Genomic DNA, 26,434 nt, shown 5'->3' with positions numbered 1-26,434 from the left:
GGTGGGCGGCGCTCACGGGCGGTGGGCGGTGCTCAGGGCGGTGGGCGGCACTCACGGGCGGTGGGCGGCGCTCAGCTCCTCCCGCCGCTGCCCGCGGAGCCAGAGCCGAGCCCGAGCGGCGCCGGAGCGCAGAGGGGCGCGGACGTGGCGCCCGCGGGGCCCTAGGAGGCTCGCGCGGGGCCTCGGCGCTGAGCTCGCGCGGCCCGGATCGCTGGTCCCGCCGAGTGGGCGGCGATGAGCGCCGAGGGACCCTTCCCCCCGGCTGCCCCCCGCGGGCGCTCCGGCCGCCTGCTAGTGCCCGCGAGGGTGAGTGCCGGCCCTCCCGGCCGTCTTTTCTGCGCGCGCCCCTCCTCTCCCTGCGCCCCCTTCTCCTTTGCACCCCTTTCTCCCTCCAGGCCCTCCCCTTCCCAGCGCCCCTGTCTCTCCTCCGCGCGCCCTCCTCATCCTCCGCCCCCTCCTCACCCGGCGCCCCCTTCCCTCTTGCGTCTCCATCCCCATCTCCCGGGGCGGCTCGTGCGGGCGGGCGGGCGCAGACCCCCTGACCCTCCGTCCTCCCGGCCCAGCATCCCAGACGGAAACTTGTAGGGTCTGCCTTTCCCTGTCGTGAAGGTGCAGCGGCTCCGTGGCCCGTGGGAACCAGGTTCTCCAGTGTTGGGGGTTCGGGGTTCGCCCCTCATGTCTCCCTGCGAGCGGCTCCTGGCCTCAGGGGCCGCGGCGGACGGCCTCCTGAGCTCAGCTCCGTCTTGGGGGGCCTCTGCCCGGTGCTGGGGTCCCCCCCGGCCGAGCGCCCCGCTGCTTAGGGGACAGCTCAGCTCTGGACGCCCACTTCGTGATACCGATTCGTGCGTGCGTGTCTGTGTGACATCGCTTCTTATCCCTGCCCCAGACGACTCCCCTCCACCCTCTTACTTTTAAATAACTTAACTGTTGGGGGAAAACAGAAATGTGGCTCAGTCAAAAACGAAAAGTTCTTGGAAGCCTTCGCGTCGCCACCCCCAGCATAACCGAGTGTTCTGGAAGCAGTTTAGGAACCGCAGCCGAGGCTCCCCGACTGATTGACTAATCTGGCTGGAACCGCCTCCCTTCGGGTTTGTCCTCACAGACTCCCTAAGCCCGGGAGCGACAGTGAAAACCGGAGTGTGTCTAGCAATCCTTTTCAGGATAACCGAGAAATGTTTCGGAGACTGTGGGTTGAAGGCTTTTATAAATTCTTGTGTGTCAGGATGCTTCTAAACCAGGGCAGTAGTACTAATGACTGTATGATTTTCTTAAAAAAAAAAAAAAAGCTTATGTAGAGACAGTTGCATCTTCCTTCAAGTTGTACAATTTTGGGGTGTTTCCACAAAATCTTGAAATTAAATTTCATGTAAAGTTCCGTGCTGATTGTGCAAAGTACTTTGCCACAGAGTAGTTTTCCAGCTACTGCAGGTGGAAATTAAACCGGGAAGATGTGCTTGGAGTAATTGGAAGTAAACTGCTTAAGAAAGAGAGGCTGGGAGTTCTGTCACTGCCTGGAGTGTTGCAGCCATGCCCTCTCTGGTTAGGAGCTGCCCGTCTGCTTGAGGTGTTCTTGCAGCCGTCCTGTTTATAACCACTGTAATTATAGTGGAAGAACCAAGTGGATTGATCATACTGCATAACTGACCCAGTGGACGAGTTATTGGCAATAATTTAAGTTTTTAAAAAATATATCAACTGCAGGCTCTCAAATAAGTACTCTCCAGGGTGCTAAATGTTGACTACATTAAGACACTAAATTGAGGGCTCAGAGAGGGGCTCCATGCCCCTTTTGCTGAGGCTGTAATTAGTGCTTATTTGTAATAAGAACCTTGATTATAAGATGCATCCTATGTGCCTCATACTGGGTTTGAAACGACTTTCTTGTGTGTCATCATTTTTCTAATTAGAAGCACTAAGTTCTTAACTGAAGTGATTGAATAACTATGTAAACTCAATGTTATGGATAGTTACTGATAAGAAAAGCAGCAAATCTGCATGGTTGTCTAGGTTCCAAGGATTCAAGTGAAAAATTTATGGCCATCAGAGGTCCACAGTGCAAAGATGTTTAGGGCCATTTTCCAGCCAAGGTTCCAGCCATGATTGTGTTCCAGCCAGGAAGTTCTGTCAGCACCAAAGGACAAGTGTCCGAATAGTAACATGGATCCCGTAGTAGCAGGAATGGTCCCTCCGGTGTCCTAAGTAATCAGGTGTGCTCAGATGCTGCGTGCTACAGCCTACAGCAGGGCTCAGATTCTTGCCCCCTGTTAACTGTTCTGTCTACACATGTGTCTTTTAAAACAGGAAGGTTCATAGCTCACAGTCATGGCTGGAACCATGTTCTTTATGACTGCTGGTTTGAATCATGAGAATTTGGCCACATTTGAATGTCTCTTGCTCAGGATTGGAACTTCCTTTTCTCTTTCGTTTTAGGCAGCCGTTCCCTGTTACTTGTACTCCCTAAGTTGAGCCAGTTCATATACCTATGTCCCTGAGTCTCCTGTGTCCCTGTGGTTAAACCCCTGGTGGAGAACCGCCAGTGCAGTGTGTAAAGGTGTCCTGCTTTCCTGTTCAACCACTGCTGTTGGTTTGTGCTGAATGCAATTTTCTGTTTTTAATTAACATCACTGCTTCAGTCCAGGGGCTGGAAGCCTGGGAGAGCCAGTCATATGTGAGTTCTCACGGTGAGCTTGGCGACTGGAAGGTGAGAGCATGTCAGGTCACTTAAAGTGTGCATCTGTTAGTGTCACCACTTCGTCATCTAGTTAGAGATGTGAGTTATCGCAGGAGCTAAAGGCAACAGGTAACCTCTGGGGAAGGGTGTCCGTTTGTTCTGTGCTTTTGTCACGTGTCTCTCATCCTTGCTGACTCATCTTTGACTTCAAGTGTAGAATTTCTGATGATGTCTATGATGTCTATGATGTCATAAGCAAGATTCTCATATTTTAAGATGGGGAATTGCCTGATTTTACCAGGAGATAGGTTTCCTATCTTGGATCGGTTTCCAAGATCCAAGTTTAATTTAGTTCCATGTCCCTAGATGTCCCAGGAGACACACTTAAGAAGGGTGACAAGAGGGCAGCCCTGATGTGAGTTCCATCAAGGGAGTGAGTGGCAGACGGAGACGTTGAGCTGCTTTATCATTGGGTGGAGGGAGGGGAGCTCGTGTCAGTGAGTTTACAGCCGGGTTCCCTCTTTGTCAAACGGGTACCCCAGCTGCAGAATTATGAGAGCAGCTCGCCTGCCACCACAGGAAGCAGGTGGCGTCAGGCACGTGAGGTCTATCTCTGTACCCCAGGCCCCCGCGCTGCCCTTCTCCGAGCAGACACTCGCTCTGAGGCACGTGGACACGGGTGATGGGTGGCCGCTGCATGCGGGACGGGGACGGGGAACCCTGTGTCCCCTGCCTCACCCTCACCCGAAGAGCCTGTGGTCTGGGTTCTGAGTCACTTCAGACCTGATTCCAACATCCTCAGAAACCCGCTAATTAGAATCGACCTGTATTTTTTGCAGTGTACCAAGGCAGGTTAAAGAAATGCTTTTAGGGGAAAAGTGCATGCGAATTTCATGGAAAAAAGTATTTGTGTTTAGACTGGCGTGTGCTTTTCCTTAGTATCAGCTGGTTGCTGCATGTTGTCATTCAGATTGTACTTTGGAGAGCTTTGGGCTTGTTTTCCGCGAACACTGGATGTCAGTTTCCCCCAGGCCACTGAGGTCCCCGCTCATTCTGTGCTGAGCAGCAGAGTCTCCGGCCCTGGACGCCCATCCTCCGGGCCTCCCCGCAGCCCTCACCTCCTTCCTCTCTTGTGTTTCATCTTCAAGGATGTTAAAAAAGTGTGGCGAATATTATGCTGTGGTGATTTCTCAATTAAAATTGTTGGTGAGACAGTTTCTGGTTTCTACGGAGGCTGTAGTTTTACATCCATAAATATTGTTAACTAGCTATGTTTTAATTAAGCGAAGAAGTAGGACTTTTGAAAAGTGAATGTGCCTCTTAGCTCGCTTAGCGGACCGCTCAGCAGGCCCTGTTGGAAACAGTTAGAAAAGGCCAGTTACGTGTGGGCACCGCGCTGACCTGCCGTGGAGCCCTGGCGCCGGCGATGACCTGCTTCTCCTGCGAGAGTTTCCAGAGCGGCTGTGTCTCTGCGCTTTACGCTCAGCACTGTCTGCAGGTTACTTATAGTCACACTTATTATTCTGAGTGAATAAACCCGACTCTGAACTGTTCACATTTGGCATCAATTCTAGTTTGTTTTTTTCTTTTGCGGTACGCGGGCCTCTCACCGTTGCGGCCTCTCCCGCTGCGGAGCACAGGCTCCGGACGCGCAGGCTCAGCGGCCATGGCTCACGGGCCCAGCCGCTCCGCGGCATGTGGGATCCTCCCGGACCGGGGCACGAACCTGTGTCCCCTGCGTCGGCAGGCGGACTCTCAACCACTGCGCCACCAGGGAAGCCCCAATTCTAGTTTTGATAGGCACCAAAATTCATTTGAAATCTGGATGAATCTCATTGTCTTATGGCGCTGAATTGTACTATTATAAATACGATCATATAAATGGTAAGGTTCAGTATTGTCAATCTCATGGTGTTATTAGCATTCATACTACTTTATTTCTCGTGCTGATTTCAGTTGAAGGCTGACTCCCCTCCCCTTTGCAGTGAGTGGTAATTGCATTTAAGCGTTGACTAAAAGAGAGGTAACTGTAATTATTTATATTTTAATCGAAGTAGTTTGAGTGACAAATCATTGTAAGAATCCAATTCCATTTCTAGAATGACTGAATGCTCTCAGCAGGTGTATGTTTTATTGTCTACTTTATGAGTTAGCATCAGGAGGAACATAACCGCGTGGATGCACCCAGATTCTGCATGAGGACAGTTTGAGTGACAAATCATTGTAAGAATCCCATTCCATTTCTCGAATGACTGAGTGCTCTCAGCAGGTGCATCAGGAGGAGCATAACCGCGTGGACGCGCCCAGATTCTGCATGAGGACAGTTTTGTTCATTGTAATCTGTGTTTACAAAGTGTGGCATAGCTGCCAGTTATTCCTATCAGGAATTACAACACTTTCCATTGACAATAAATGTTGCATTTGACAATGTTTGCACACGTTTTGCATGACACAACTTTCAGAAACTAAGTGTGGTGGCCGTCGGGTCTTTAAAGGGAGACCAGCTTCCCTTGCTAAGTCAGAGTACAAGAGGTGGAAGGGGAGCTGATCCCACCTCCCTGACTCTTTCCCTCCGAGTGTGTTGCCCCTGGAGCTGTCCCTTTGTGGTCCCTGCCCCCAGCTGACCATCTTCACCTCTGTCCCTGCGACACTCAGGCCGCCATGTCCCCAGGCCCCAGGCCTGCTGCCCCCTTCTGGCTTCACCTCTAAGTGGTTTGAGCTGCTGACGGCTCACCTGGCACACCTCCCTCCCCGACCCTCTGCTTTTCCTCCTTCCGTCTCCGGCTCTTTGGGGACCTAGTCCTCTGCTCTGCCTTTCGGAGTGGGGTGTACAGACCGTCTTCTGTAGGTTCTTTTCTTGCTTTATGTTTCCAGGTGGCCTCACCCCCCTCTGGTTAACCCACTGATGCCCAACGCGGTGCCTCGGTGAGCCCTGCTTGGCTGTTCAGTTAACACTTCCAAGATCCTCCGCCTAATCTTAATCCTGAAACCCCGTTCTCTCTCTGTGTTTATGTGTCAGACGACGGCAGCACTGCCCACCCAGCTCAGGTCTTTGTCCGATGTGCTCGTGTCCTTGAGGCCACCTCAGGGCCTCTCCCTGGACATTGACCCCATCCCTGGCCTCTGTCCCAGCCTCCATCAGCCCTGCTTATTCCCAGTCACAGTCGCGCCCCTTCTCTCCTGCTTTCAGAACCTACCTTTGTCTGGGTATCTGGTGCCTGTATGTTTTATGGGCCTCATCCCACCCTCAGGTGTAAATATGGACCAGTCTAAGTCAACGATTGCCTTTGGAAAGGGCATGATTGCCCCTTTGCCAGTGAGCCTGCTTGTGAGTGAGGAGGGAAGTTCCCCTTTCTTTCAGAAAGAGACACAAGACTGCGTGAATAAATTACATGCCTGGTACGTAACAGCTGATACGCACTGTTGAATCATAAGTATTTATCTGAATTAATGGTATGTCATGCTGTAAGAGGGAGGAAGTTCTGTTTCTGGCTCTTGTACTGAGAATTTATATTTATGATTAGCTATTTTGTAAATTTATTTATTTATTTTTGGCTGCATTGGGTCTTTGTTGCTGCGCACGGGCTTTCTCTAGTTGCGGCGAACGGGGGCTGCTTTTCATTGCGGTGCGTGGGCTTCTCATTGCGGTGGCTTCTCTTGTTGCAGAGCGCGGGCTTCTCATTGCGGTGGCTTCTCTTGTTGCAGAGCACGGGCTCTAGGCGTGCGGGCTTCAGTAGTTGTGGCTCGCGGGCTCTAGAGCGCAGGCTCAGTAGTTGTGGTGCACGGGCTTAGTTGCTCCGCAGCATGTGGGGTCTTCCTGGACCAGGACTCGAACCCGTGTCCCCTGCATTGGCAGGTGGATTCTTAACCACTGCACCATCAGGGAAGCCCTGATTAGCTATTTCGGGTTTGAATAAAATTGTGCCTTTATATTTTTATAATAGCTGCTTTTTTTTTTTTTTTTTTTTTTTTTTGGTATGCGGGCCTCTCACTGTTGTGGCCTCTCACATTGCGGAGCACAGGCTCCGGACGCACAGGCTCGGCGGCCATGGCTCACGGGCCCAGCCGCTCTGCGGCATGTGGGATCTTCCCGGACCAGGGCATGAACCCGTGTCCCCTGCATCGGCAGGCGGACTCTCAACCACTGCGACACCAGGGGAGCCCTATAATAGCTGCATTTTGATATCAATTTTACAAATCAGCATAACTGTTAATGGTAAAATATACTGTATTCTCTTCTCGTCTCTATCCTGCTGAATATTATCCTTAATGGTTTCTCTTCAGATAATTATACTTTACCAAATGGCTTCAGTAGTTGACTCTTCACATTACAATTATCTTAAGCTTTTGTTATGTGCCGAGGAGTATAAAATTACTCATCATCTGTAAACCTGGGGACGTTCGGACCCCATGAGGCGGCAGCGGTGCTTTGGGGAAGGTGTGTGGTCTCGGCGCAGGCAGTGCCAGTCCTGTCATCCTGGTGATACATCCAGGCTGTCATGGCTTGTGTGACAAGGTAGACAAGTAGCAGCTTCTGCATTTGTGGCATTAGAAACGCCAGAGGCTTCACTGCCTTCCTGCCGGGGAGGGCAGCCAGGAGAAGTGGTACCAGGCTGGCCTTTTCCACAGGCTTGAGGCTTTTCCTGAAGGGGTCAGGACTTTATGAAGGTAAAATTAAATGTCATTTGGAACAGTGCTTTGTGGTTACAGATGTGTACATACCTGCACCTGCGTGCACACCATTTATGCGTGTACATCATGAACAGAGCAAAGTCTGAGCACCTGTTAGGAGCTGTGTAGGGAGCTGAGAGGACAAAGCAGGGCAGAGGGGTCCAGACACAAGGTGCGTGCCAGTGAGCACCCCTCAGCTCCCCCCCGCCCCCATGACCACTAGAGGAGGTACATTCTGGAAGCGCAGGCTTTGGGGCGGGGCAGGGGAGCACGAGTGGTGGGCGACAGGTGCTTCCTCCCTGCCCCGAGTGGTGACTGCTGCTTGTTGCTGGGGGTACGACTGTGGCTGTGTGCACAGGAAAAGCGTGACACACGGAAAACGTGATCGCAGATATTCATGGCCGTTGTGAGGGAGAGAGACACGACCTTCAGAGAATATCGTGTGTGTTAATCATAAGTGCTCAGCTTGGCGTCTAGAGAGGCTGCCCTGGATCATCAGTTGCCCGGTTGTACCCTGGCTCTGTGACCCCAGAGTCTGGGGCCTGGATGCTCTCAGGTGACTGTGCGACGGTGGGCAGGTGCCAACTTCTCTGTGACTCACCCGTAAGGTCAGGAGAAAACTAGGGAGGATACTCATATCTCTAGAATAATGACTATCAATTAATTATTTTGGGGGGAGGGTTAATAACAAAAGATCCAGGTGGGATATAACTGATTACAAACAGGAGCCAGTGTGTGTGTGTGTGCGTGTGTGTGTGTGCGCGAGTGTGTGCACATGCGTGAGTGTGCATGTGTGCGCGTGTGTGTGTGCGTGTGTGTGTGTGTTACAGCACACTTGGAAAAATCATTTGCTCTTATTAGTCATCTATTTTATACATATCAGTGTATATAAGCCAATCTCAATCTCCCAGTTCATCCGACCACCACCACCCGCCCCCGCTTTCCCCCCTTGGTGTTCGTATGTTTGTCCTCTACATTTGTGTCTCTATTTCTGCCTTGCAAACCGGTTCATCTGTACCATGTTTCTAGATTCCACAAATATGCGTTAATATACGATATTTGTTTTTCTCTTTCTGACTTACTTCACTCAGTATGACAGTCTCTAGGTCCATCCACATCTCTACAAATAACTCAGTTTCGTTTCTTTTTATGGCTGGGTAATATTCCATTGCATATATGTACCACATCTTCTTTATCCATTTGTCTGTCAGTGGACACTTAGGTTGCTTCCATGACCTGGCTATTACAAATAGTGCTGCAATGAACATTGGAGTGCATGTGTCTTTTTGAATTATGGTTTTCTCTGGGTATATGCCCAATAATGGGATTGCTGGGTCATATGGTAATTCTATTTTTAGTTATTTAAGGAACCTCCATACTGTTCTCCATAGTGGCTGTACCAATTCACATTCCCACCAACACTGCAAGAGGGTTCCCTTTTCTCCACATCCTCTCCAGCATTTACTGTTTGTAGATTTTTTGATGATGGTCATTCTGAACAGTGTGAGGTGATACCTCATTGTAGTTTTGATTTGTATTTTTTTAATAATTAATGATGTTGAGCAGCTTTTCATGTGCCTCTTGGCCATCTGTATGTCTCCTTTGGAGAGATGTCTATTTAGGTCTTCTGCCCATTTTTTGATTGGGTTGTTTGTTTATTTTAATATTGAGCTGCATGAGCTGTTTATATATTTTAGAGATTAATCCTTTGTCCATTGATTCACTTGCAAATATTTTCTCCCATTCTGAGGGTTGTCTTTTCATCTTGTTTATAGTTTCCTTTGCTGTGCAAAAGCTTTTAAGTTTCATTAGGTCCCATTTGTTTATTTTTGTTTCTATTTCATTTCTCTAGGAGGTGGGTCAAAAAAGATCTTGCTGTGATTTATGTCAAAGAGTGTTCTTCCTATGTTTTCCTCTAAGAGTTTTATAGTGTCCAGCCTTACATTTAGGTCTTTAATCCATTTTGAGTTTATTTTTGTGTATGGTGCTAGGGAGTGTTCTAATTTCATTCTTTTACATGTAGCTGTCCAGTTTTCCCAGCACCACTTATTGAAGAGACTGTCTTTTTTCCATTGTATATCCTTGCCTCCCTTGTCATAGATTAGTTGACCATAGGTGTGTGGGTTTATCTCTGGGCTTTCTATCCTGTTCCACTGATCTGTATTTCTTTTTTGGGCCAGTACCATACTGTGTTGATTCCTGTAGCTTTGTAGTATAGTCCGAAGTCAGGGAGTCTGATTCCTCCAGCTCCGTTTTTTTCCCTCAAGATAACTTTGGCTATCCGGGGTCTTTTGTGTCTCCATACAAATTTTAAGGTTTTTTGTTCTAGTTTTGTAAAAAATGCCATTGGTAATTTGATAGGGATTGCATTGAATCTGTAGATTGCTTTGGGTAGTATAGTCATTTTCACAGTATTGATTCTTCCAGTCCAAGAACATGGTATGTCTCTCCATCTGTTTGTGTCATCCTTGATTTCTTTCATCAGTGTCTTAAAGTTTTCTGAGTAGAGGTCTTTTATCTCCTTAAGTAGGTTTATTCTTAGGTATTTTATTCTTTTTGTTGCAGTGGTGCATGGGATCATTTCCTTAATTTCTCTTTCTGATCTTTCATTGTTACTGCATAGGAATGCAAGAGATTTCTGTGCATTAATTTTGTATCCTGCCACTTTACGAAATTCATTGATTAGCTCTAGTAGTTTTCTGGTGGCATCTTTAGGATTCTCTATGTATAGTATCATGTCATCTGCAAACAGTGAGTTTTACTTCTTCTTTTCCAGTTTGTATTCCTTTTATTTCTTTTTCTTCTTCCAAAGAAGAAGCACTACATGACAGCACTATTTACATAGTTTCTTCCAAAACTATGTTGCATAGGAGTGGCAAGAGTGGACATCCTTGTCTTGTTCCTGATCTTAGAGGAAATGGTTTCAGTTTTTCACCATTGAGAATGATGTTTGCTGTGGGTTTGTCATGTATGGCCTTTATTATGTTGAGGTAGGTTACCTCTATGCCCACTTTCTGGAGGGTTTTTATCATAAATGGGTTTTGAATTCTGTCAAAAGTTTTTTATGCATCTATTGAGATGATCATATGGTTTTTATTCTTCAATTTGTTAATATGGTTTATCACACTGAATGATATGCATATATTGAAGAATCCTTGCATCCCTGGGATAAATCCCACTTGATCATGGTGTATTATCCTTTTAATGTGTTGTTGGATTCTGTTTGCTAGTATTTTGTTGAGGATTTTTGCATCTATATTCATCAGTGATATTGGTCTGTAATTTTCTTTTTTTGTAGTATCTCTGTCTGGTTTTAGTATTAGGGTGATGGTGGTCTCATAGAATGAGTTTGGGAGTGTTCCTTCCTCTGCTATTTTTTGGAAGAGTTTGAGAAGGATGGGTGTTAGCTGTTCTCTAAATGTTTGATAGAATTCACCTGTGAAGACATCTGGTCCTGGACTTTTTTTTTTTTTTTCCTGTACGCGGGCCTCTCACTGTTGTGGCCTCTCCTGTTGTGGAGCGCAGGCTCCGGATGCACAGGCTCAGTGGCCATGGCTCTCGGGCCCAGCCGCTCTGTGGCATGTGGGATCTTCCCAGACCGGGGCACAAACCTGTGTCCCCTGCATCAGCAGGCGGACTCTCAACCACTGCACCACCAGGGAAGCCCTGGACTTTTGTTTTTAATCACAGTTTCAGTTTCACTACTTGTGATTGGTCTGTTCATATTGGTTCATTCATATTGTGATTGGTTCAGTCTTGGAAAGTTACACCTTTCTAAGAATTTGTCCATTTCTTCCAGGTTGTCCATTTTACTGGAATAGAGTTGCTTGTAGTAATCTCTTATGATCCTTTGTATTTCTGCAGTGTCTGTTGTAGCTTCTCCTTTTTCATTTCTATTTCTATTGATTTGAGTCCTCTCCATCTTTTTCTTGGTAAGTCTGGCTAAAGGTTTATCAATTTTGTTTATCTTGTCAAAGAACCAGCTTTTAGTTTCACTGATATTTGTTCTTGTTTTCTTTGTTTCTATTTCATTTATTTCTGCTCTGATCTTTATGTTTTCTTTTCTTCTACTAACTTTGGGTTTTGTTTTTTCTTCTTTGTCTAGTTCCTTTAGGTGTAAGGTTAGATTGTTTATTTGAGATTTTTCTTGTTTCTTGAGGTAGGATTGTATTGCTATAAACTTTCCTCTTAGAACTGCTTTTGCTGCATCCCATAGGTTTTGGATAGTCATGTTTTCATTGCCACTTGTCTCTAGGTATTTTTTGATTTCCTCTTTGATTTCTTTAGTGATCTCTTGGTTATTTAATAATGTATTGTTTAGCCTCCTGTGTTTGTGTTTTTTATGTTTTTTTCCCTGTAATTGATTTCTAATCTCATAGTGTTGTGTTTGGAAAAGACACTTGATATGATTTCAGTTTTCTTAAATTTGCCAAGGCTAGATTTGTGACCCAAGATATGATCTATCCTGGAGAATGTTCCATGTGCACTTGAGAAGAAAGTGTAATCGGCTCTTTTCAGATGAAATGTCCTATAAATATCAATTAAATCTATCTGGTCTATTGTGTCATTTAAAGCTTGTGTTTCCTTATTAATTTTCTGGTTGGATGATCTGTCCATTGGTGTAACTGAGGTGTTAAAGTCTCCCACTATTATTGTGTTACTGTCGATTTCCTCTTTTATAGCTGTTAGCATTTACCTTATGTATTGAGGTGCTCCTATGTTGTGTGCATGTATGTTTATAATTCTTATATCCTCTTCTTGGATTGATCCCTTGATCATTACGTAGTGTCCTTCTTTGTCTCTTGTCACATTATTTATTTTAAAGTCTATTTTATCTGATATGAGTATTGCTACTCCAGCTTTCTTTTGATTTCCATTTTCATAGAATATCTTTTTCCATCCCCTCACTTTCAGTCAGTATGTGTCCCTAGGTCTGAAGTGGGTCTCTTGTAGACAGCATATACATGGGTCTTGTTTTTGTATCCATTTAGCGAGACTGTGTCTTTTGGTTGGAGCATTTAATCCATTCACATTTAAGGTAGTTTTCGATATGTTTGTTCCTATTACCATTTTCTTAATTGTTTTGGGTTTGTTTTTGTAGGTCCTTTTCTTCTCTTGTGTTTCCTACTTAGGAAAGTTCCTTTAGCATTTGTTATAGAGCTGGTTTGGTGGTGCTGAATTCTCTTAGCTTTTGCTTGTCTGTAAAGCTTTTGGTTTCTCCATCAAATCTGAATGAGATCCTTGCTAGGTAGAGTAATCTTAGTTACAAGTTATTCCCCTTCATCACTTTAAATATATCATCCTACTCCTTCTGGCTTGTAGAGTTTCTGCTGAGAAATCAGCTGTTAATGTTATGGGACTTCCCTTGTATGTTATTTGTCGTTTTTCCCTTGTTGCTTTTAATAATTTTTCTTTGTCTTTAATTTTTGTCAATTTGATAATTATGTGTCTTGGCGTGTTTCTCCTTGGGTTTATCCTGCCTGGGACTCTCTGCTTCCTGGACTTGGGTGGCTCTTTCCTTTCCCATGTTAGGGAAGTTTTTGACTATAATCTCTTCAAATATTATCTTGGGTCCTTTCTCTCTTCTCCTTCTGGGACCCCTATAATGAGAACGTTGTTGCGTTTAATGTTGTCCCAGAGGTCTCTTAGGCTGTCTTCATTTCTTTTCTTTCTCTTTCCTTTATTCTGTTCCACTGCAGTGAATTCCACCATTCTCTCTTCCAGGTCACTTATCCATTCTTCTGCCTCAGTTATTCTGCTATTGATTCCTTCTAGTGTGTTTTTCATTTCAGTTATTGTATTGTTCATCTCTGTTTGTTTGTTCTTTAATTCTTCTAGGTGTTTGTTCTTTAATTCTTCTAGGTCTTTGTTAAACATTTCTTGCATCTTCTCCATCTTTGCCTCCATTCTTTTTCCGAGGTTCTGGATCATCTTCACTATCATTATTCTGAATTCTTCTTTATGGAAAGTTTCCTATCTCCACTTCATTTAGCTGTTTTTCTGGGGTTTTCTCTTGTTCCTTCACCTGGTACATAGCACTCTGCCTTTTCATCTTTTCTGTCTCTCTGTGAATGTGGTTTTTGTTCCACAGGCTGCAGGATTGTAGTTCTTCTTGCTTCTGCTGTCTACCCTCTCGTGGATGAGGCTATCTAAGAGGCTTGTGCAAGCTTCCTGATGGGAGGGACTGGTGGAGGGTAGAGCTGGCTGTTGCTCTGGTGGGCAGAGCTCAGTAAAACTTCAATCTGCTTGTCTGCTGATGGTTGGGGCTGGGTTTCCTCCCTGTTGGTTGTTTGGCCTGAGGCGACCCAGCACTGGAGCCTACCCGGCTCTTTGGTGGGGCTAATGGCGGACTCTGGGAGAGCTCACACCAAGGAGTACTTCCCAGAACTTCTGCTGCCAGTGTCCTTGTCCTCACGGTGAGTCGTAGCCACCCCGCACCTCTGCAGGAGACCCTCCAACACTAGCAGATGTGTCTGGTTCAGTCTCCTATGGGGTCACTGCTCCTTCCCCTGGGTCCCGATGCGCACACTACTTTGTGTGTACCCTCCAAGAGTGGAGTCTCTGTTTCCCCCAGTCCTGTTGAAGTCCTGCAGTCAAACCCCGCTAGCCTTCAAAGTCGGATTCTCTGGCAATTCCTCCTCCTGCTGCCAGACCCCCAGGTTGGGAAGCCTGACGTGGGGCTCAGATCCTTCACTCCAGTGGGTGGACCTCTGTTGTATAAGTGTTCTTCAGTTTGTGAGTCACCCACCTAGGGGTCATGGGACTTGACTTTATCGTGATTGCGCCCCTCCTGCCATCTCCTTGCAGCTTCTCCTTTGTCCTTGGACGTGGGGTATCTTCTTTGGTGAGTTCCACTGTCTTCTTGTCAATGATTGTTCAGCAGTTAGTCGCTGTTCTGGCACTCTCCTCAATTAATTCTTGAAGACTAAAGTCTTTAAATATTTTTCCTTTTCCCTCAGAACTGTATTTCTAAGTATCTTTGTTTCAGCGTATTGAAAAATTCAAATTCAAACAAACATTTTCAAATTTCAGTTTAAAATTATAAGATCAGTTTAATAAATTTGGAATGGAATTTTTTGGAGCGTTTCCTTTATTATTATATGTTAAATATGTATTTGTAAATAAAGTATTTTTGTTGTTTAACTTTTACTCTCCATCTCATTGCAGTGATAACTGGTGAATACATAATGCAAGATTTGGATGTAAAATGTGGCATATTTTTAAATTCTGCAAAGTAGTGACATTTTAGTGAAGCTGGGCTGACTGAAGCTTTGTGAATTTCCTGTAATCGCTTTAGAGAAAAACTCTAAAGCCACTTATCTGAGTTGGTGTTTAGGATTTGAAATACAGTGGGAACCAGGATTTATAGCTAAAATTTCTTGTGATTGAAATCAGTGGCATTTTAAAAAGAAATTGGTCCATTTAAAATCCGGAGAGATGTAAAAAAATAATTTGAGCTTACAAAATGTTTTAACTTTAAGATGCAATATAAGTAAAATGTATGTATTTTATATTTTGATGTTAATATAGTTAATAAGGTCAAACGTTCTAAGTTGACATTCAGGACCCTGGAATAATATTCACCTAAAACCACTGTACTTCTCTAAGATTTAAGAAGTTAAAATCGAAGTCTGCAATTGCTAATAACAAAAGATAATAAAAGATGAATAATGACATGAGCACTCACATACTCTTTCTCTGTATATAAAATAGATTTGTTCTAACTGCCAGAATGAAATAGGAGGAAGTACCTAATGATATAAATGGGAAGTGCAATGCTTAGATAAGAGTTAATCACATTTACAAATTAATTTCTGAATTGGATAATGTAATTTAACTGTTACTTTGTTATGAGCATATATAACGTGGTATGTTATATTAAGTAGCAGATTACTTAATAGAATGAAGAGGGAAAAGCTGGTAGCTAAGAAAGAGTGGAAGGAAAATTGCAAAGCTTTCCTGTCAGGACAAGATACAAAACCCTGGCTGCGTCTAAGAGTGACGTGCCTTGTACGTTCTCTTCCTGATGTAGGTGGGGAGCAGCCCAGATCTTTGAAATTCTAAGTGCTTTGTGCATTAAAATTATTTCCTTCCTACGCTTTATCAAATTCCATTGTGACCTATAGGTTCTTTTCACTTTTATCAGGTGGAATCAAAAAGCTTTTAGATTTGTAATTTCCATTTTCACAGGTGGGAAGGAGGAGGGGCAGGTTTGGGAGGAGTCTGCACAGAGGGTTCTGGAATAAGAAGCCCAGTCCTGAGGAAAATGAGAAACAGTGGCTCAGCCGGGAGAGCCCCCACGGGGCGGACGCGCGGTGGTGTCACCACGTTGGCTGTGAAAGCCTCAGGCTGTGCTTGGGTTGGCGGGAGGAGGGGAGGACTGAGGTGACGGGGGATGAAGCTGGACATCCGCAGCAGGGTCGCGAGGCCCCGCGTGGCAGCACGTGGGCGAGGCTGCGTTGAGCCCCCTCTCCGGTCCTTCCTGGGGGATTCTGGCTCTTTCTGTTACCTCCTTTGGTTTAAATACATTTGTTTCACATTTTGGCATTTGTGTGAATGGTAGCATAATATTCCTGCCTCAGTGTGGAAAGTGTGTAAAACATTGAACAGCCTAAGAAAGCGTGTGACCTGGACATATGTGTATGGCTAGCATTTCATACTCCTCTTCTGGCCTTTTTTCACTATGTATCCTATTAGCTAAAACCATCCTTTAGATGCACTTTTTGTCCTGCATTTAAATTTTTCTCACTATAAAAATGATAATTTTCACACTTTTTAGACACGTTCGTCAATATCGTTGAATCTCTGCTCAATATTCTATTGTATCAGCAGAGAGGCTTTGCAGCTATTCTCATAAGAAGGGATTTAATGATGAATGTCTGCTTTTGTGTGTGGAAATCAGCACCAGCCCATCCAGATCCTTCTTGCTGGCTCACTTATCTCTGGCTAAGCTGACTGTGTTCCTTAGGAATCTGTGTTAGCACTTAAGTTTACTCACAGTTTATAATCCCATGAGGAGAAAATTCCGGATTTCTAAATCCCACAAGGCTCGCCAGTTCTCAAGCTGTTGGTTTTCATTTGTCAGAAATGCATCAATAAATTATGTTTTCAGGGTGGATTTGTGTGGTTCATTTTCTGATTCTGATATCTCACCACTGACTGTGGAGGGAAGAAGACAGTGGGATGGTGCTTTCCAAGGTGCTGATGGAAGAAGAAACATTGTTAGTCCTGCCTTTTATACCCAGTGCAACTGCTCATCAGAGCTGAAGGTGCGATAGAAGCAGGTCCTTGTGGACGAGAGGGGAGAGAATAGGTTCCTGGAAGGAGACCCTCAAGGCCACGGGAGACGGAAACCCATCGGCTCCAACCCACTCATGCCCTGCTGTTGACATGATGTGTGCTCTCTTGTTTTCTAACTTCAAAAGTCAGACTTAGGCCTGCTTTTTCTACAAGCTCCTCCCTCATCTTGCGGTTTTCTCTGTGCTGTTCCTCTGTGATCGCAGGCATTCCTTCTGGGATCCCTGTTCGTCCTGAAGGACATCCCTAGAGGTTTCAGTGGTGAGGGTCTATTTAGGACTAAAGTCGCTCATTTTACCACACTCGCTTCCTGAAAACGTTCCAGAATTCTGGTTTATTTTTCACTGGTATTCCGAAGGTATCATTTCCTCTGACTCACTGGTGCTGTCCAGCACTCGGCCATCAGTGGACTTGTCGCTCTGGTCAGGTGACTGTTTACACTCTGTGTCTCAAAGCCCTTTTTTCCTTCGTAGTCTTAGTGTCACGGTGTGTCTGCATTAGTTATGAGCAGTCCTCAAGCTGCATTAGTTATGAGTAATCCTCAAGCCTTTTCTCTGAGAATTCTGCCCCTCCCCACAGTGCCTGTTCTCTTTGTGGGGAATTCCACCTGAATGTGCTGGGACCTGAAGCATCCTCACTGTCTGTGGCCTCTCTGCTTGTCCATGGAGGTGGGCACTCAGGTCTTCCCTCAATAGCACCTGGCTTGCTGCCTCCCCACCAGCAGGAGTCCTGGGGCGGGATCCCCTCCCAGGCACCTTTCTCAGGTGCCCTGTTGTCTGGGGTGTTCAGAGAGCTGCGCTGGGGTCCCAGGCTCGTGCTACCCACCCTCCTCCCTTCACCCCTCGCCTCACAGCCCTCAGACCCCTACCTCACACCAAGCCTTCTCTGCCTGCTCTCGCTCCTCCCACCCCTCACAGGTGTGCCTGGACCCCTGGGTGGGTGTCTGCTTCTAGAAGGGACTGAATCAGCACACTGTCTTTTTTTCCCACTTCTCTGTCTCTCTGTGCTGCGTTCCATGTAATGTCTTTACTTTTACTTTCCTGGTCGTCAAAACTGGTTGGTTTTGATAATTTTTTATTCAGTCGTTTCACTTACAGTAACTTCTTTTATATGTTTAAATCTATAAATGTACTCATTTTATATTCTGCACTTAATAATTTTAACCTCTGTAACCTTTGATTGCCTGATTCTGCAGTTTGCTAATTTTGCTTAACTCCTGGGGTGTTACTTATTTTCTTGTGTTTTTAGTAATTTCTCTTTGTGTTTCTTGGAAATCTGGTGGTGAGCATTCTTTGAGGAATATATTCCTTCACACTTGGTCTCTGAGGGTTCTAAGATTTGGAAAGGCTTTTATAATGTAGAAGCCATAAGGAAAATGCAGACAAATCAGATTACGAAGAAAGGTTTTTTAATCTTGTAGGAAAAAATAGATAAATTAGAAAATAAACAAATTCAAAACAATGAAATAGAAAATTATTTCTAATACAAATGACAGTTGAAGAGCTATATTTTTAATTTAAAAAGACCTTGTGAAATTGCAAAAAAAAAAAACCTAAGAGAAAAAAATGTACAAAGAATTTAAACTTGCCTTTAAACAAAAAGAATTATAACTAGTCATAAATATATGAAAAGACACATGCTGTCCCAACCAAAACAGTGGGAGAATCATAGATTCTGTGGGATTTTTTTTTATATTGATGATCGTGTTGTCTGCAAGTAAGGATACTATTATTTCTTCCTTTGGAATCTGTACTCCAGTATTATTTATTTTGTCCTAGTAAGTGGGTGGGACACAGGTGCAATAGTGAACAGAAGTTGCCTTGTTTCTGATCTTTAGGAAGAAGCTTCAGTTACTCATCATTAACTGTGTTAATATATGTCTTTTGTAGATGCTTTTTTCAGGTTGAGGAAAATCCCATCTCTTGGTTTATTGAGATTTTTATCAGAAGTGGATGTTGAATTTTATGGAAAGTCTTTTTCATCTGTTGAGATGACATTATGCTTTTTAGACTGTTGATCTAGTGAATTACATTAGTGATTTTGAAAGTTGAACCAACCTTACATTCTAGGAATGAATTCTACTTGGTCACTATCTTATCCTTCCGTATATCACTACATTCAGTTTGCTAAGATTTTGTCAGTGTATATTTGTGTCTGTGTCCACGATGGGTATTGGTTCGTATTGTTCTGTTCATATAACACCATCTGTTTTTTGGGTTTTTTTTTTTTTTTTTTGGTTTTGGTATCTGGGTATCAGTGTAATCCTGGCCTCAAAAATGAGTTAGGAAGTGTTTTTCTTCTACAATTTCATAAACTTTCTGTGGTTTTGTATTAATTTTCTGTTGAGTAAAATTCATACTGAATCCATGTGAGCCTGGGGTTTTGTTTGTGGGATGCTTTCTGACTGCAAATTCAATTACTATAAAAGATAAAGCACTATTCAGGTTATCTGTGTCTTCTTGGATAAATCTTGGTAGTTTGTGTCTTTTAAGAAATTTATCCTTTTATCTAAGTTATAAAATTCTTTGCAATAAAGTTGTTTGCAGTATTTCTTTATTAATGTTTTTGAAGTCTGTAGGTTCTGTAGTGCTGTTCCCTCTCGCACTTATAATACTGGTGATTTGTGACTTCTCTGTTTTTTATTCATCAGTCTCTCCAGTGTGCTATCAATTTTAATGTTCTTGCCAATGACACAGTTTTAATTCCAGTTTGTTTTTATCTTCACTGATTTGGTTCTTCTTCTTTTCTTCCTAGAGCATGATTTTGGGCTTCCTTTGCTTATTTTTTCTTGGTTCTTAAGGTGGAATCTTAGACTGTTGATTTAAGACGTTTCTTGGCTTGTATTGTAAGCTTTTAATCCTACACATTTGCAAGTAACTGCTATTTTAATTGCTTCCCACAGGTTTTTACATTTTGTGTTTTTACGTTTTACAAGAGTCAAGAGAGCAGATCTGAGACTTCTGGTCCCTAGAAAGGTCTTCTTGCAAGAGAATCAGACCCCTGCTGGCCCCTGGGGACTTGTGTTTCAGGGTGTCGCTACCCTTTTCTTGCTAATAAGGGCAACTCACTGCTTCTGGGCTCCTTGTCCAAACAGCACGACTTCTGTTGAGCACTTGCTCTCCTCTGGAAATCTGGAATTTTGGTGTGTGGCAGGCAGAGGCTGCCTACGTGACCTGCCCCCATCGGAACCTTGGCCTCCATTCTCTAATGTGCTCTGGGTGCAGAAGGGTCATATGAGGGCTGCATCTCCTTTGCTGGGGAAGAGAGCATACCATGAGCCCCTCGGGAGGGTGAGAGCATGCGGGGGTCCTCTGCACCGTACCTGTGTGTCCCTGGGACCCAGCTGTGCATCCTCCCAGTCCCGTCGTGACGCTTCTTAGCCGTGAGCATGACTACATCAATACTTACAGTGAACCTCCCAACAAGGGCAGTCCTTGGGGATGCAACACGTGTGCATTCAGCCAAAATATTTTCCAATTTGCTTCTTGATTCTTTCAGTGACTTACTGGTTTACAAGGAAATACGTAGTTCACTTTCTAAATATTTGAGGATTTCTAGATACTTAGTTTTAGCTTAATTCCGTTGTGAGTGGGGACATACTTTTGTCCACCCTTTGTCAGTCCTTTTATATTTGTAGAGGTTTGTCTTAGGGTCCAGAATATGGTTTATCTTGGTGAACACTCCATGTGCACTTGAAAAAATATATATTCTGTTGCTGTTTGTTGATGGTTCTGTAAATGTCAAATAGATGAAGTTATTTGATAGCGCAGTTCATAGGTTCTGTTTCTTTTTCTGTTTGTTCTAGTACTTATTCATCTCTGGAAATAATTCTTATTCTGAAGTCTACTTTTTTGATATTAATGTATATACTCCAATTTCTATTAGTATTTGTATTATATATAATTCCACATTTTTCACTTTATTAAATGAAAATTATAAAATGAAATCCATTCATTATATTTAAAGTGGCCTCCTGTAGATATGATAGAGTTGAATCTGGTATCATTTTTATTCAGTCTGATAATCTCTGCTTTTTAATTGGAGTGTTTAGACATTTTGCATATGATGTAATTTTTTATATGGTTTAGTTTAAATTTATCATCTTGCCAATTTTCCATTTGTCCCAACTGTACATTGTTCTCCTTTCCCCAAATTTTCTTGCCTTCTTTTTGATTAAACGAGTATTTCATGATTTTACTTGGCTCCATTATTGGATTATTAAGTATACCTTTTTTTTTTTTTTGTATTGTTTGTTCAGTGCACATCTTTAACTTCTCAGTATGTACCTTTATGTGATGTTGTGCCATTTGGGGTACAGTGTAAGGATCTTACAAGTCTACTTAGGTTTCTCACCCCTCTTTCCTTTTGCTTCTATATTTTTAGGAACCACACAGTGTATTATTTCTCATCCTTTAACAGTTCTTGCAGTGCTGGTTGGTTGCCATTAAATTCTCTCTGCTTTTGTTTTTCTGGAAATGTCTTTATATTATGTTGCCTATGTATTTGAAAGGTAGTTTTGCTGAGTATAGAATTCTGGGTTGAAAGTTTTCATTTCGGTTTTTCAGTAATTTGAAAGTGTCTCTGATTTGCTTAAACTGCTCTTAAGTTTGTTCGTCTGTATCTAATCTTTGTCTTCTTCTTCTTTAGATACGTTCAGGGATTTCTCTTTACCTTTGGTTTTCAGGACTCCCTTGCATATAGGCTTGGTATTTTTTTGGGGGGGGTGGGAGATTATGCTTATTGGGACTTTCTAGGCTTTTGGGTATGTGGCTTATCTTTTATTAATTTGATAAGATTTCCATCATTAACTTCTTAGATATTCCTCTGCCTCTTTCCCTTTGAACTCTACTCTTTCTGGAACTATAATTACATGATGTTACACAGTTGGATATTTTCCCATAGCTTGTGCATGCCCTATTCTGTTTCCTTCATTCTTTTTTTTTTCTTTTTTTGTCTTTCAGTGTGTGTAATTCTGACCTGTGCTCAAGGTCACCGACTCTGTCCTTATTTACCTGTGTTCATTTGACAGATAAGCCCTTTGAAGGGATTCTTCATCTGTGATGTTATGTGTTTCTCTCTTGCATTCCCTTTTGTCTTTTATTTTACATTTCCCACTTTTTGCTGAAACTCTCCATCTATTTGACAAAGAAATCATAACAAAGAAGGTACTATGGGCTCTCGTTTGGTGGGGCCATTGTCTCATGTCTTTATTTTACACGAAAGACAGAAACAAAAACAAAATAGAGCCCAAATCCAAAGCTGATCTCTTCCAGCTTCTTGACTCTTACATTTTAGTTACTCTGCACAGAGAGTGTGTGGAGCACATGCAGGAGGACAGTCACTTGGGTCCTGGTGCACATGGGCACATGCAGAAAATCTGTTCTCTAAATCGTAGGCTCTGAAAATTCTCCACGGATGATGTCAGATACATCTAAGATCTCATATATAATAGGTTCTAAAAATTGATAAATTAACGAGTAAACAAATAAAACCCAAAACAAACCCCAAACAACCTCTTCTACGCATGCACACACTCCCACAGTTTTATTGTTGACAAAAATACACAATTTTTTGAAAATAATGAAATAAACATGTTCAAAGACTAGAATTAATTATGTGTTCACCTTGAATGTATTCAGTACATTTTGGCCTTAAATATGTCAAATTTGTTTTTCAAACCAGTAAGTTGATAAGAAAGGTTATTACTCTCTATGGGCACAGCCCTCATTATTACTCATTTATTCTCCAAAGATATTCTTGAAAATTTTATGTTACTGGCGGTAACCTTTATTAATGTGCTATAAAGATGCCCTAGTATGTGACAAAGAAATCACGACACAGAAAGTACACTGGTCTCTCATGTAATCTTGGACATAAAGTGAAATCTAGACAGAAGTTGTCTGGGTTGCATTCAGTCATACCACACACCAGCAACATGAACAAGTTCTCCTTCTACTGGCATTTTTTTTCTCGAAAGAGGAGCCTTTGGCTTGAGCTAAGAATAAATTGGAAGAGTTGTATGCAGTGGCTTTGGGGGCACAGATAATGGACCTGGTGTTTGTGGTTATTACTATCATCGAAATAATTAGAGGCAGAATATATTTAGGGCAAATATAAGAAAGAAACAGTGAGTCTTCTGAAAGGGAAATTTCTATAAACTCGAGAAATGTTAATTACAAAATAAACATTTTTTGAGTAGTATTTTGTGGTATCAAGATTTAAACAGTTAATAAAATGGTTCGGGAACTTTATGAAAAGTTCCTTTCTACAGAATTGTGAAATTATCACTTTTTCTTTCGAATTTAGTGGATAAAAGCCATCTGATGTTTTTCAGGGACCATATCCAAAAGGTTAACTCTTGTCTAATAGGGAACTTGTCTCCAAAGTTAAATGAAAGGGGCAGTTTTTGTGGATGCCATAAACTTAACTTAGCCTGGGTTTACTCTGCCTTTGCTTTAGTTTCTACCCCAAAGCTATTAAGGGCCAAGTGGGCTCCCTGGGTCTGGGGGCAGGTGGGAGCTTCCTCACCTGCTCTGTCTCACTGACCCCTTGACCCCGTCGTGCTGCCCGCGACCCCTTGTCTTCTGGATTGTGGACTAAACGGGGTGTCTGTGTCACTTGCCAAGTCACCTTTGGGGAGCTGGGTGGCGTCTGAAACATGCCCCGGGGTTCTGTGCTCAGGGGTATCTTCTTCAAAAAGTGGTTTTAGGAGAAGCACACCATTGCCTGTGATTTTTTTTCTGTTCTCCTTTAAAAAGATATTTCCCTTTCTCAAAACTGCAAGAATAGGAACAAATCAGTCCCACTTATTATGCAGATATGTGGGTTCCTTTCAAACAGCTGCTAGAGCAATTTTCCACTTAAAGATCTTTTAACTCTTAATGGCATATTTGCAACTTTCTAACCCAATGCCCACAGAGTGCTGAAGCCTTCTAACCACATTTTTGCTGAAATATGCAGAAAGACTCTCATTCGATTTAAATTACATTCTATTAAATAACTTTATGAAAGTATTGTATTACATTTTGTTAAGGATTAAGTCCTTATTAATCCTTAGTTATAATCCTTACTTATATGTCATCATTCAGAATTTCTAGTGGCAGAAATCTTTCGGAAGTCAGATCGTTTATGATTTCGATGCTTTTTATGCAGTGTCCCTCACCTCCATGGGACTCGCGGGTTTGAATTACAGCCTGTCTCAGATCCAGAGTAATCAGATTAGCCTCCTTTTTATTATAGTTAATTCTTAATCTCTCACACGACACCTACCAGTCTAACCAAGTGTTACTGTGTTACATGCTCTGGGCCAAGTTTTCAGTCACAGCTCAGGCGTAGGGTCCCTGTCTATAGGCGAACAGATGAGAGAGGATGATTTTCATAGTAAGCACCGAAAACAGGAAGTGTCTAGGAGTAAACTAAAAGACATCTGAAGATGAATAATTCATGGAAAGTTCTCTGTTTCCTACAGATCTGGGGGAAAGGCATTGCCTGAAGGAACGGTAGTGTTTTTGGAGTCACTGGGACTCCAACACAGAGAAAACAGGACATTTTGGATGATAATATCTGCCTTTTCATCCACTGTTTTATCTTTAATTTAAGGTAAAGTGAAATGTTGGCTTATCCTCTGTTTTACCGAGAGTACAGTGGTCTCTTCAGAGCACGTATTTTCTACCAGACGTTTAGCTGGAATTTTAGCCTCGCGAGCTGTCTGATACAAGTGTGATGAGTGGATTGATCTGGTATTATTTACTTTTTAATAAATAAAAATAAAGGTATGTAATGAAACCTTGACTTAATATTTGACATCACAGAGGGAAAATACTTTTAGCTTCTCTTGGAAGGCATTAACAGACGAGGTGCTGAAGGATAGCAAATTGTTTACCCAATCCATCCCTCCCTCCAGGCCCTGGTCTAAGGACTGTTTCATTATCCTGACAGGCAGTCAGCAGCCCTGCTCTTTCCTTGTTTTATATATGGTTTCCCAGGGTTAGAGCTGTGGCTTTCAGGGCTGGGATTCCAGCCACCTCTGCCCCGTCCTCAGCTCAGCTTTACCACCATGACATCTGCACCCACCTGTGGAGTGTGACCCTGGGCAGCGGGCGTGAGCAAGTTATGGGGACAAATTCCCGTTCTCCTTGAGAACCTGCGGCATCATGGAAGGGAGTGACGTGGCCTGGACAGGATGCTCACAGGACGGATACTTCCCCTGCTGGTCTGATTCCTGTGTCCAGTTCTCTTCTCCCCCCGCCTGCTTTTTCTGCCTGTTAGGGCCACAGGCACGCACACACATGTGTATACACAGGCATGCACACACGAGTGCACACGGGCATACATACATGCACATGCAGGCGTGCACACGCACGCACAGAGACACATGCATGTATACGTGCACACACGTGCACACAGGCGTACGTGCATGCACATGCATGCACACACGCAGAGACACACATGTACGTATACATGCACGCAGGCATGCACGCGCACAGAGACACATGCATGTATACAGTCACACAGTGCACACAGGCATACATACATGCGCATGCAGGCATGCACACACACGCACAGAGACACACATGCGTGTACACGTGCACACACGCATCCCCAGGCTTGTCCTTGGGCTCCTCATCTCCTAACGGAACAGCTGTCTGCAGATATGAATTCCAGTCTTTGCAGAATCGAGCAGGGTTACTCGCCTGTGTTGGCCTCACCCTGACTAGAACTCCAGTCTTCTCATTCCCATGAGTTTTATTTTTAAAATTCACATAAAAGTCAGTCTCCTTCATAACTATATAAGATTGTTTTAATATAAAACAAGGCTTAGAGTTACTTAAAAGTTAAGGGGGGGCTTCCCTGGTGGCGCAGTGGTTGAGAGTCCGCCTGCCGACGCGGGGGACACGGGTTTGTGCCCCGGTCCGGGAAGATCCCACATGCCGCGGAGCGGCTGGGCCCGTGAGCCATGGCCGCTGAGCCTGCGTGTCCGGAGCCTGTGCTCCGCAACGGGAGAGACCACAACGGCGAGAGGCCTGCGTACCGCAAAAAAAAAAAAAAAAAAAGTTAGGGGAATTAGAGTTGACCCTTGAACAACAAGGGTTTGAACTGCATGGACCCCCCCTTTGTGGCAGGCTCTTCAGCGGTAAACACTGCAGGGCTGCGCAGCCCAGGGCTGGTTGGATGCGGAGCCTCGAGTACCGGGGGCACCTGTGAGTTACACTCGGAGTTTGATGTGCAACCTCCACGTTGTTGAAGGATCAGCTGTAGTTTCCCCCACTTTTCTCTGAGAATAACGGATGGTTCAGAGGTGGCTGCGCTTCCTTGGATGCGTCGTGTACACCTGGATGTGGGGATGATGAGAGCTGAGCCCAGCGCTCAGCTCGCTGGTGCAGTGAGCCTGCAACGTGCAGGAAAACCCTGTGAGTCTACGCTGCTTTTCTAGATCATCTTTGGTCCTGTTCCCTCGGGGTTGGGAGTAAAAGTGAGGAGGAAGTAACACACTCAGAACGCCCTAACGGCCGTTCCAGCCGAAAACTTCTTAAAATCGTGAAGCTTACGCCTTAAACACGGCCTATGACAAAGTCAACAGTTCATACATTTCGGTTTCATTCTTACATTTCAGCCTGGGAGGGGTGCTTCCTCCATGCAGGCGCCCAGATTGCTCTGACTCGATGGCAGCCTTGCTGTACTTGTCGAGCTTGCTGTGCGGCCCCTGCTTAGCCCGGCGTGGCTGTAATCTGGTTACTCAGGGTGGATTTTGTCACTTGGTAGCCGGCTCCCACCTGAGGTGGAAGCCCCCAGCGC

At 44.0% G+C, this 26,434-nt stretch overlaps 1 protein-coding gene across 1 annotated transcript in view; it reads left to right on the top strand.

The window, feature by feature from the left end:
- The first annotated feature begins 234 nt into the window (after window positions 1–234).
- The window catches only part of SNTG2 (syntrophin gamma 2), a 198,557-nt gene continuing 172,357 nt past the window's right edge, over window positions 235–26,434 (top strand). Inside the window, exon 1 of the mRNA XM_027113931.1 lies at window positions 235–306. Coding sequence (XP_026969732.1) covers window positions 235–306 — 72 coding nt within the window. The remainder of the gene's footprint in view (window positions 307–26,434) is intronic.

Source organism: Aethalodelphis obliquidens, unplaced genomic scaffold, assembly GCF_003676395.1.
Source record: "Aethalodelphis obliquidens isolate GAN/ISIS:26980383/991018 unplaced genomic scaffold, ASM367639v1 scaffold12, whole genome shotgun sequence".
In the NCBI taxonomy this organism is placed as follows: Eukaryota; Metazoa; Chordata; class Mammalia; order Artiodactyla; family Delphinidae; genus Aethalodelphis; species Aethalodelphis obliquidens.
This window is presented reverse-complemented; position numbering and strand designations above follow the sequence as displayed.